Source organism: Octodon degus, unplaced genomic scaffold (genome assembly GCF_000260255.1).
Source record: "Octodon degus isolate 3935 unplaced genomic scaffold, OctDeg1.0 scaffold00112, whole genome shotgun sequence".
Taxonomy (NCBI): domain Eukaryota; kingdom Metazoa; phylum Chordata; class Mammalia; order Rodentia; family Octodontidae; genus Octodon; species Octodon degus.
This window is the reverse complement of record NW_004524688.1, coordinates 5,729,951-5,742,183: the sequence shown is the minus strand read 5'-3', so window position 1 is coordinate 5,742,183 and position 12,233 is coordinate 5,729,951. Positions and strand designations below refer to the sequence as shown.

General features: G+C 47.0%; 1 protein-coding gene and 1 pseudogene across 1 annotated transcript; one reads left to right on the top strand and one right to left on the bottom strand.

Annotated features, from left to right (window-relative positions):
• Positions 1-1,329: 1,329 nt before the first annotated feature.
• Positions 1,330-1,636, bottom strand: LOC105743280 (annotated as a pseudogene).
• A 1,576-nt stretch (positions 1,637-3,212) lies between these two features.
• Fn3krp (fructosamine 3 kinase related protein) lies at positions 3,213-11,235 on the top strand. Its single transcript, XM_004639448.2, has 6 exons — positions 3,213-3,457; positions 4,640-4,791; positions 5,376-5,467; positions 7,409-7,491; positions 9,743-9,865; positions 10,116-11,235. The coding sequence occupies exons 1-6, from the start codon at positions 3,317-3,319 to the stop codon at positions 10,452-10,454; spliced, it is 930 nt and encodes a 309-aa protein (XP_004639505.1). The 5' UTR covers positions 3,213-3,316; the 3' UTR covers positions 10,455-11,235.
• The last annotated feature ends 998 nt before the right edge of the window (positions 11,236-12,233 follow it).

The following is a 12,233-nucleotide window of genomic DNA, read 5'->3' as shown; positions in this document are numbered from 1 at the left end:
TGAGTTCTATCCTCAGTACCACAAAAATAAATAAATAAATAAATAAATAAATAATAAAAGTCAAGTGTTGGAAAATGGATGCACCTTGAGATTATAATGTTATATGAAATAAATCGGGCAAATAAAAGAAAAAAAAGACTAGCAGTAAAACACAGCCTCTCTGGGATAATGGCCTGGAGACAACTAGATCTCTGAGAATCAAAATAGCCAAGTGTGGTGGCACACACCAGTAATCCCAGCACTCAGAAAGCTGAGGCAGTAGGATTACCTCAAGTTTGAGGCTGGAATGAATGACATAGCAGGACCCTGTCTCAAAAAAAAAGTGATTAATCAGGAGTCATTTGGGGAAGATGTTTAACATTTAAGATTGAGTTACTCCACGAATCTGAAGTCATAGAACTACACTTTAGGATTTCTAGGGGTACCTGGCTTCAAGAAACAGTTATAGAGAGGGTGCAGGAGCTCAGGTGGAGAAGGATGTGGAAGTCATACCTTCTGTGGTGAGAGGCTGAGAAGGCAGGCCAGTGGAGCATAGTTTTCAGAGGGGGCTGGGTCTGAAAGTGCAGACATTGAAGTCTAGAGGGCTGCTTGCCCCCTCCATCCCATCCCTACCCCACACCACACATACACATGCAGTGTGCTGCTCAGGTTTCCCCATCAGTGTGACCAGGGATCACCTTCAGCTTGGACAGTTGCTACAGCCTGGGATGCAAGGACAGAAGGGCTTCTGGAATGGGGGTGGGAGACACTGTAAGGCTGAGCAGAAGAAAAAGTAACTTGGGAGGCACAGAGGGACAGGACCCGCTGGAGTAAATACTGTCCTAGAGCAGGACTATTGACAACTACAGTCCACAGAAAGGCAGAACAGAACTGGATTCACATCAAAAAAATGTGATGTGGAAACACAATAGGATTTAGTAGTGACTCACTATCCCTCGCCCATATCTGGTGAATTCCAATACTTCAGGCCATGGGAAAAAACCACTTGTTCAGATACACAGAGGAATTTAGTCTAATTTCTCTCTCTCTCTCTCTCTCTCTCTTCTTTGAGTGGGGTTCCTTTTCCTATTTTTCTTTCTTTATTCTTGTTTGTTCTATTGTTATTTTTAACCTAATTTTATTTTATTTTACTTCCTAATTGGATATTTTCTCCTTTTTTTATCTTCCTGTTATTTTTCAAATTTTACTTTCATTTTCCTCTTCCCCACGCCCTCCACTTCTATTACTATTAAACGTTATTAATCTTTAGATATTTAGCTGATTGAATTATTATTATTATTATTATTATTATTATTTTATCTTTTAAAACCAAAGCATTTATTCTGAGTGATTGCTGCAATTCTCAAGATGAACTGGATGCTGCAACTGCTGCTCTCTTGGGTTTAGGTGTCGTTCCTTCGCGGAAGCCATGCCTGAATCTGCGATATACAATTTTTAGGTGCCTCATTCGACCGGTTCTGGTGGTATTTCGCCTTTTAGCCTTTGCACTCCAGTTATACTTTCTTTTGCGCTTGGCGGGATAGCCACATTCGCCACAAGTCAACTTCTGAAGGTGGTAGGCCTTAGAGCCACAGCGGCGGCACAACGTGTGCGTCTTATTACGACGCTTTCCAAAGGATGACGTTCCCTTCATCATCTTGCTTGTGCCACCGAGACCAAAGAGCTGAGCTATTATTATTGAATTCTTTTCATTGGTTTTTTTTTCGGAACCGGGGATTGAACTCAGGGCCGTTGCACTTGTTAGGAAAGCACTTATTCTACTGAGCCATCTCCCCAGCCCCTCTTTTCATTGTTAATGGTGGTGTAGTTGTTGCACTTTGTAGACATTTATTTCTTTTTTAAGAGTACTGTAATTTTCCTTGAAAAGATCTTTGACTTCTTTAGTTAGATGAATTCCAAGGAGTTTGTAGATATTTAATGTATATTTGATTTGTCATTGTACCATTATTATTATTGTTATTTTGTCTTTTGAAACATGGCCTCACTCACAGGGCTGGCTGGCCTTGAACTCACTTTGTAGCCTATGCTAGTCTCAAACTCATAGGAATCCTCCTACCTGAGCCTCCCCAGTGCTAGAATTACAGGCATACGCCACTAAGCTTGGCTGTGTACCTGTATTATTCTTGGAGATCTCTTTTCTATTGAGTGGTACAGCAAGGCTGGGGTGATAGCTCTCGGTCTAAGTGCCTGCCTGGCAAGTGCAAGGTCCAAGGGTCGATCCCCCGTACTGCATGCCGTGCTGGCCCCACAAATCCGAGCTGCATAGCAAGACCCTGTACCAAGTTAAAAAAAAAAAAAAAAAAAAAAAAAAAAAAAAGATGGGCCTGGGGAGGTGGCTTAGTGGAATAAGTGCTTCCCTGGCAAGCACAAGAGCCTGAGTTCAATCCCTGGTTCCGTAAAAAAAAAAAAAAAAAAAAAAATAAAAAAAGTGGGATAGTGGTAGCTTTTATTGATTTTCATAGTACAAATACCCAGTTTGTCTTTGGCTTTAAAAATTATGGAGTGATTACTTGAATTGTAAGTCACCGTTCCATGTCAAGAAATCCTAGAAATACAAAGCCATGCACCTTCAGATGGGTGGCAAGGGACGAGGGACAGGTGGAAGCTGGGGAGGTGTCAAGGCTAGGAGCCGCTGGAGCAGGGCAGAACCTCCCCCAGTGGGGAGCAGAGAAGAAATTCCACCGGCGGAAGCCTTGGGGCTCAGACTGGAGCCCTTCCTCAGGTCCCCAGCATGCCAGCCCACCCTACAGACTTTGAACTTGCACTTTCACCATCCTCAAAACAAATCTTCCTCTTTACCTGCTGGCCTTAGGGAGGTCTGACCAAGAAACACATACTAATCAGATAATCACGTGCAAAACGAAACTCCAAACCTAAGGGAGCCCCTTCAGGACCTGCTCCCCTAAGGAGTCACCCTCAGAGCAAGAGGCTGCGTTGTCACCAGCCAGGAAAAAGAGGGTCGGGGATACGGAGGGCCAACGGGGCGTGGTCCACCAGCAGGTACGGGCAGGTGGGACACAGCGCACTTCACACTGATGTCTAGCTCGCGCAACTGGTCCATCTCTGGAGCTGGTCTGAGCAGAAGCAAGTCCGCCCGCTTGGTCCCGCCCCTCCCAGCGTCACCCAATCCCCTGCTTCTGGTCCCGCCCATCCCATGCTCTCACCCAATCCGCGCGCCGCCTCGGATCTACCGCTCAGTCTGTTCCGGTCCCGCCTCCCGCCCCTTCCCCGAGTCCTCAGGCTCCCGCCTCCAACCATTGGCGCCGCTGGCTTTATCGTGTCCCCCAGATTTGAGGCCCTGGGCTGCGGCGGGAATATGGAGGAGCTGCTGAAACAGGAGCTGGGCTGCAACTCCGTCAAGGCCACTGGTCACACGGGCGGCGGGTGCATTAGCCAGGGCCAGAGTTACGACACGGACAAAGGGCGAGTGTTTGTGAAAATGAACTCCAAGGCGGAGGTATGGCGCGGCGGGCGGGCCTGCGGCGGGCCCGGGTCAGTGTCTGGGTCCTGCTGTCCTCCAGCGCCCACAGTCCCCCGTCGTCTCCGGGCGGGCCGCGGCGGACTGGTTTTACGGCAAGAAAACCTTTGAGGCCCTGGTTCTCCGGGTCCCACCTTTAGCGGGAGTGGCCGGTCACTTTCCAGGAAAGTTCCGATGGTCCCCAGAACGGCCAGTGCCTTTACAGATGGGACTCACCTTTGCTGTGCCTTTTTCCTTTTGTTAGGAAGCATTCTTGGGATTGCTTCTTTTTTTTTCTCCCCCTTTTTGTGGTGCTGGGGATCAAACCCAGGGTCTTGTGCATGTAAGGCAAGAATTCTACTACTGAACCACATCCCCAGTCCCCGTTACAAACTGTCATTTTCTATTCTGAAAAGAATCCTTCCTTCTCGTGATGTGGGTAATCTCTCGGCACAGCCACAGGACCAGCCTCCAGCCCTAATCTAGAGAGATTCTCCACATTTCTTATACAGGAGTGTGGCGCCTGCTTGTCCTTGAAGTTACTCTTAAGAGATACGCCCGAGCCCCTGTGTTCACAGAGCAGTGGTCAGCCTCCTCAGCTCTCTGCTTTGGTCTGGTTTTGTGCATTCTTTAAGGGGCGTCCACCTCTTACACATCTTTGTATTTACATCTTTACTGGCATTTGCAGTTATTCAGAACTTGGTTGACAAGGCATAAAGGAAGCTGATATTTTCAACAGATTAAAGTGAACCACCTACTGATGCTTTGCTTTTCTTTTTTGTGGGGACTGGGGGGGTTGAACCCAGCACCTTTGTACTGGGCTGTATCTCCAGCCCTTTTTAAAATTTTCATTTTGAAAAAAAAATTTTTTTGAGACAGATCTCACCGTCTAGGTGGGGGGTCAAACTTCAGATCCTTGTGCCTCAGCTCCCAGAGTACTGGGATGGCAGTTTCTTTCTTACCCACTGCTGGAGTTGATGGGTTCTAAGTTATTTTTCCTTTTGATCATTCTTACCTCCCCTTTGGATTCTTTTCTTTTTTTCCCCTTTTTGAGTGCTCAGTACAACATTCGTGGCTTGTTGTTGTGCCGGAAGAAAACATGTCTACATAGAACCCTTCCAGAGTAACCTTGCTCTCCCTCTCTGGTCCCCTTCTTTTCCTCTTCTGTTATATATTTGACAGGCCAGAAGGATGTTTGAAGGTGAGATGGCAAGTTTAGCTGCCATTCTGAAAACAGACACAGTGAAAGTGCCCAGACCCATTAAGGTCCTTGATGGCCCTGGAGGCAGCAGTATGCTGGTGATGGAGTACCTGGACATGCGGTATCTCAGCAGGTCTGTCCCCACGCCCTCCCCCTTGCTCTATTTTCTTCTGTGTGGTTCTTCTACTACTGAAGCTTGTACTTGGAGGTGTAATTTTGAGGAATGTGGTATAAAGAAGCCATGACTGTACGCATGACAGTCTCCCAAGTAAGTGGCATGTGCTCTGCACATCAGAGGCCAGAGAGAAGCCGGCTGTGGTGGTATACACTATAATCCCAACACTAGTGGAGGCTGAGTGAGGAAGATCACAAGTATGAGTCCTGTCTAGGCAACTTAGTGAGACTCTGTCTCAAAATAATGCAGGCTGGGGTGCAGTTCAGTGGTAGAGCACTCCTGGGTTTGATCTCCAGCATGTAGAGTGAGGGCTCAAAGAGGATGCCATCGATGTGAGATGATGACATAGAACTCAGTTGTAGTAAAGTCAAGATGAGACTGGGAAGGACTGTGGAATAGTCAGGCCCTTCATCTTCCCCCCTGCTCGGAGAGAATGGATGTTCTACCCCTAGACTTAGTATACATGCCCTGAAATCTCCCGGACAGATGTGTATCTGCAGGTTTTCTGTTATCTGTTTAATTGCTATCTTTTGGATTCACAGTCATGCTACAAAGCTTGGGGAACAGCTTGCGGACCTGCACCTTCAGAACCAAAAGCTGGGAGACATGCTCCAGAAGGAGGCCAGCACAGTGGGTAAGGAGCTGAGTGGGTGGGCCCCAAGAAGGACATACAGCAGGGCGGGCTCAGGGCTGGCATTCTGCTGCTTCCTGTGAGAATCAGAATTGTGCAGATGTCAAGCAAAGGAATCTCAGCCCTAAGGCTGGATGTCTCTGCCCTGTCATTGCACTGGCAAGCAGAAACACCGAAATGACACCCAGGCTTTGGAGGCATATTCATTTATGTTGATAGGAACTGATTGGAATCATTCTCAGAATATCAGGCCCTGATTTCTGGTGGTTTAGGGTATATATGGGATAAACAAACAGAAAGTACAGAGACAGAATGACTTGTCAACTGAGGATTGGTTTATACAATGTGCATCATAGAGACCAGCTGTGTGTCACAGTGACCAACCATTTCGAAGAACCAGAAGTAACTGGAACTATTACCTGGGCAATTAACAAACTGAAGTATACTTGTGGGTGGGTGTGTCGGGGGGCATCTTCTGTATCAGGAGCAAATAAAGCACTTAGGAGATAGGAAATATTTAGTAGACTCAAAATTTTACATTATTACTGTTGGTTTTATTTTTGTCCAGAAGGGAGTTCAATCAAAGGTTGTTTTGTCTTTCTGTATGTACAAAATTATTAGCCAGGGCATGGTGCTCCCCCCACCCCCACTGCAATCCCATCCCTCAGGAAGCTGAGGAAGGAGGATTGGCTTTAGCTCAAGGCCAGCCTGGGCTGCATAAATGAGTTCAAGAGCAGCCTGCACTACATAGTGAGATTCTGCCTCAAAACAAACAAAAAACAGACTGGGCATGGTGGCACATACTTGTCATCCCAGCATTTGGGAGGCTGAAAACAGGAGAATCACTACAAGTCCGATCTACATAGTGAGACCCTATAGACCCTGTAGACCCTGTCCTAAATACAGAAAAAAAAGTGCTTTAAACACACTACCATCTTTTCTTCTGAGTATCTTCTTTTTTTGGGTGGGGGGAACCGGGGATTGAACTCAGGTCCTTGCGCTTGCCAGGGAAGCGCTTATTCCACTGAGCCATCTCCCCGGCCCCATGAGTATCTTCTTGAGGTTCAGAATGACAAGCCCCAACTATGTGCTCTCCAGAGCTTGGTATGGTATTAACAGTGAGGTATTTTTCAGTATTTAATCCATCTGTAGCCTATGTGCTGACTCTGCTAGACAGAAAGCAGATCAGCAGGATCTGTGTGTAGCAGGCTCTGCATATGACAGGATCTGTGCTTGGTAGGAGGGTCTACTGACGGGTCCCATTAGGATGCTGTTCCTATACCTGCCAAGGTCAGACCATCAGGATTTTCTTTGAGTCTTGTAAGTTGCACAGGATTGAGACCACCACGGTGTTGGCCACTGAAACCTCCTCTTTTTTTTTTTTTCCTCCTCCCGTGGTACTGGGGACCAAACGCAGGACCTTGTGCTTGCCAGGCAGGCACTTAAGCCTCTCAGCTATATCCCTCGCCCTGGAAACTCCTTTTCTGATGGATTATGATATTATGATACATGTATATATATATTTTCCCTATCTAAAGAACATCATCCATTTTTTTCTTTTCATTTTTTTATTTTCTTCTTCTTTTTTTTTTTTGGTGGTACCGGGGATTGAACTCAGACCCTTGTGCTTGCCAGCCAAGTGCTTATTCTACGGAACCATCTCCCCGGCCCCTCTTTTCATTTTTTAAAAAATATACTATTGTTCACTTCCCCTCCCCATAATCCTCTGGTTCCACTGTGGAGACAGCTAGTGTCCTTGTACTAAGTCTGCCTAGACAGCCTTTGTTCTACATGACCCTGAGGTTCCAGGCTCGTCTGAGTGAGCATGTGAGCTGAAAAGGACACCTTGAGCCCAGACTCTAGGCAGCTCCAAGAGCTGGGGCCAGGGTCTCCTGGAGCGAAAGCACTAACTCTTCCTTTTCCATTTTGCCTTTTGCTTGCAAGGAAGAGGAATTGGGCAGGCAGAACAGCCCTTCGTCGACCAGTTCGGGTTTGATGTGGTGACCTGCTGTGGATACCTCCCCCAGGTTAGTGACAGCCATAGCCAAGCCAGCTAGCTGTTCAGACAGTGGGGGTGCAAGAAGCACCCTTTTTTTTTTTTTTTTTTTCCCTTTGGAACCAGGGATTGAACTCAAGCCCTTGCAGTTGCCAGAGAAATGCTTATTCTACTGAGCCATCTCCCCGGCCCCTAGAAGCACCTTCTTTCTTTCTTTCTTTTTTCTTTTTTTTTTTTTTTTTTTTTTTTTTTGTATTTTAGGGAAGGGTCTATGGCGTATTCAGGGTCTCACTACTAGATTAGACTTGTGGTGACCCGCCTGTTTACAGCCTCCCAAGAGCTGGGATTACAGGTGTGCGCCACCACGCTGTTTCAGTTGCTGTCTGAGTGTGCCCTGGGGGTAAGGCTGGCAAGGCAGGCCTGGGGATCAAGCCTCCCTCCCACCCCCATAGGCCTTCTTGCAGGTGCTTTAATCTGCTGAGCTATTTTGCTGGCCCTTCCTTCTTTCTTTCTTATGAGATGGTTTTTTGTTTTGTTTTTTCAGATAGGGTCTTTTGTTTTTTCAGATAGGGTCCAAGCTGGCCTTGAGCTCATAACAAAGCCTAGGTTTGCCTCAAGTCTGTGGCAGTCCTACCTTGGCCTCCCAATGATAGGCCTGGCAATTCTATGAAATATTTGCAATCTTTTTTCTTTGCCACATTTTTAAGGTGATAGAGGGTTTACCTGTCATACATGCTAAGTGAACACAGAGAAAAAAGGATCAAGTCAGGATGCTGGATTTAGGTGGGTCAGGTGTTTTAGGGGCTGGGGGTATACTGGGAATTGAACTCGGGACCTTGTGCTTGCCTGGCAGGTGCTATGCCACTGAGCTATATCCTCAGCCCCACTGCCCCCCTTTTTTAAGATAAGCTCTCACTAAATTGCTAAGGCTATTCTTGCAATTCTCTATGCCTTAGCTACTCAAGGAACTAGAATTATAGATATGAGCCACTATGCCCAGTTTAAAAGAAAATTTAGCCAAGAGTGGTGGTGCATGCCTGTAATCCCAGCACTTGGGAGCCTGAAAACAGGAGGATCACTGCCAGCCTAATATATATAGTGAGACCCTGTAAACCCTGTACTAAATACATAAAAGAATAAAAATTTTTAAAAAACCAGTGTAGGCAATGTAGGAATATATAGGAGGATGTATGAGGATTATATGCAAATTTGTGTCATGTAAGCATTTGAGCATTCTTAGATTTTGGTATGAGGGTGGTTATGTTTTGTTTTGTTTGGCTTTGCTTTGCTTTGTTTTGTTACTAGGAATTGAATTCTTTTTTTTTTTTTTTTTTTTGGCAGAACTGGGGATTGAACTCAGATCCTTGCGCTTGCCAAGGAAGTGCTTATTCTATTGAGCCATTTCCTCAGCCTGGGAATTGAATTCATGACCTTGTACTTGCCGGACAGAGGCAGTACTGCTAGGCTATATCCCTGGCTCATGAGGGTGGTTGTGGATCCAGTGCCTCATAGACACCGAAGGACAACTACTAAACAGCCTTTTCTAACATTTTATTTTGAGACTAAGTTTCCCAGGCTAGGCTGAAGCTTGTGGTTTTCTTGTCTCAGGTTCCTGAGTAGCTGGAATCCTTGGATGTTATTGTTTGTTTGTGGTACTGAGCTATACCCTTAGTCCCTCCTTTAAAAAAAAAAAAAAAAAAAAAAAGAAATGAGATTTTGTTAAGTTGCCCAAGCTGGATTCAAACTTGTTGTCCTCCTGCCTCAGCCTCCCAGAGTGCTAGGATTACAGGTGTGTGCCACCAGGCCCAACTTTGGGATCTTTTTGAACAGGAATCTACATGACCTTTCTGTTACCATTCTGTGGGAAAGGGGCCATGTGTGGCCAGGCCGTGGGGTCAGGGAAGGTCAGGTGGCTCTGGCCTCTGTCAGTGCGAATATGATGGAAAGGAAATGCCCTGGTGTTCTTCAGTCTTGGGAGGATATCGAGTAGGCCCTGTGGATCCCTGCTTTCCATTACTCTTGGAAGAAGAGCTAAGGTCTTACACTGTCTTTAAGACCCCTTCCTGTTTTGAAACTGTCTCATTGCTATTTGTTTCTCAATAAAATTAATTTAAAAAAGAAAAAAAAAGAAAAGACCCCTTGGGGCTTCCTGGTTAGCTTGTTCTCTGCAGTTTCTTGTGGCCACCACCCCTTCCGGGTGCTGTCCCCACAGCCCTTTCCACTTGGATGCTTCTAGGCATTCGCACCCTCCCTACCCTGCCTTCTCTGCTGGTGCCATGCAGGTGAATGACTGGCAGAAGGACTGGGTCGAGTTCTATGCTCAACAACGCATTCAACCCCAGATGGACATGGTGGAGCGGGGTTCTGGCGACCGGGAGGCCCTTCAGCTCTGGTCTGCTCTGCAGGTGAGCAGGGCCCTGCTGGGCAGCCAGGTGCTGGCAGCATGTCCCACTCGGCCCTGATGTGGGGGAGGAGTCAAGGCAGGTGAGCCCCATCTGAGCCTGGTTCTAGACAGGATATGGGTGACCGTCAGTGAGCTAGACACACCTGAGCATGAGGCTGCTGCTTGGGGGGTGCCTGGAGCAGTGCTCAGGTAACATCTGTGTCCCTTAGCATGTGTCACCACTGTGCTAAGACTCTGTCCTCCTGCCGCAGTTGAAGATCCCCGGCCTGTTCCGTGATCTGGAGATTGTCCCTGCCTTACTGCACGGAGACCTCTGGGGAGGGAATGTGGCTGAAGATTCCACCGGGCCCATCATTTTCGACCCAGCTTCTTTCTATGGCCACTCAGAATATGAACTGGCGATAGCTGGCATGTTTGGGGGCTTCAGCAGCTCCTTTTACTCTGCCTACCACAGCAAAATCCCCAAGGCTCCGGGCTTCGAGAAGCGCCTACAGTTGTATCAGCTCTTTCACTATCTGAACCACTGGAACCATTTTGGATCTGGCTACAGAGGGTCCTCCCTGAACATCATGAGGAATCTAGTCAAGTGAGCGGCTTTCTGTAGGGGATGCCATCTCTGAGCAGCTTCCCAAGGCCTCAAGTTCAGGGACACCAGTCTGGTCTGGTTAGGGACTTCTTGTTATTCCATCTCCAACTTCATAAATGCTTGCTGTTGTTGCTCAGGCTGTCCTCAAGCTTCGTGAAGAGTGGTATCTCAGGAGAGGCTGTGTCATCCTGAGGTTGTACACTGGTAGGCTTCCTGGCCAAGCGAGGCTGCGCTGATGTGAACAGAGCAGCCCCTGAAGCCTGGGGCATGGACCAGGAGTGGCTGCAGGGCATGCTGTCCCAGGTGCCCAGCTCCTCTTCCCTGTTCCTGCCTCTGCTCTGGGGCATCTCGGAAACCTGAATCTCAACATGGAACCATCTTACTAAAAGCTGTTAGAAGTGACCAATTCCCAGACCAAGCACATTCCTTTTTTTTTTTTTTGTACCAGGAATTGAACCTGGGACTTTGTGCTTGCCAGGCACAAGGTGTAGCTTGTGCCCCTGAGCTACATGACCAGCCCTCCCTTTCCTTTGTGCCTGACTGCTGGACCTAGCGGCAGTCTGGGTGGATCTAGAAGCATCACAGGAGTGATCTAGCTGCCAGCTCAGTGTGAACTGGATATAGTGAGGAATCGCTCCTCTTACTCCATCTCGTGTGTAGTTTTTTAAAGCTGGCCGAGTTGTCATTTCTTGGCAACATATGAGTATTGAGCTAATATCAAATGTCACTGATGCTAACAAATCATTTTGCCTCAATATTTGAATAAACTTTCAGTGGTTTCAATGGTCTGAGCTTGTATTTCCCCATTTGTTATAGTTCAGCATCTGGGGTTTGAATGAAGGGCCTTTGCATTAAGCTATATGTCTCCAACCCTTTTATTTATTTTTTATTTCGAGACAGGATCTTCCTAAACACCTAAGTTTGAATTTGTAATCCTCTTGCCTCAGCCTCCCAGAGTGGCTGGAAGTACAAGTGTGTGCCTGTCTCAGTTACTCTTTTGTTGCTAGGACAAAATACTCAACACCCAAAATGAAGGAAGGAAAGGTTTATTTAGCTCACAGTTGCTGGACATTTCAGTCTATACTCAGCTGGCTCCAAGGCTGAGCAGCACGTGGCAGAGGACAACCATTCATGGCAGTGTCAAAGAGCAAACAACAAGAGCAAAAGGGAGGAGTAGCAGCACCAATGGCTGCAGAGAGCAAGTCTCTTTCCCCTATGTTACATTCAGGCTGTCTGCCCCAGGCTGGGTGTACTCACACCCATAATCCCAGCAGCATTTACACCCATAATCCCAGCACTGGATCATGAATTAATCACAAAGTCTAAAAGTCTGTCCCATGACTACATGAGGTTTTGGGGGGACAACTAGACATAAACCATAATAGTTCCACTATGCTGAGTACAACTGTTGTCTCTTAAAAGAATGACTTTTAAGGCCAGGTGTTGTGCACACCTGTAATCTCAGCATTTGGGAGGCTGAGGCAGAAGGATTGCTGTGAGTTGAAAGCCACCCTGGGCTACAAACTGAGTTCACGGCCAGCCTGGATTGCATAATGAAACTGTCTCAGATCAAAAACAACCAGAACAACTTATGGCCAGGAACCTGACATTACTCTGTTGGCACAGCATGGTAGGTGAGTGGAGGCTGGAGCACTCCCAAAATATTCTAGGCAGAAATTTTGGTCTTCTGTTGGAAGTGGCTTTCTGTCCCCAGATGGTGTGGACAGCTGCAGCTTAGGGCAGGCTGTGGGTGAGGAAGTACAGCGAGAAAGCATCTCTGGTG

Coding starts and splice junctions, on each gene's coding strand:
- Fn3krp (XM_004639448.2), top strand. CDS start 3,317: ATGGAGGAGCTGCTGAAACAGGAGCTGGGCTGCAACTCCGTCAAGGCC. Junction 7,492..9,742: donor GCTGTGGATACCTCCCCCAG/GTTAGTGACAGC, acceptor GGTGCCATGCAG/GTGAATGACTGGCAGAAGGA. Junction 9,866..10,115: donor AGCTCTGGTCTGCTCTGCAG/GTGAGCAGGGCC, acceptor CTCCTGCCGCAG/TTGAAGATCCCCGGCCTGTT.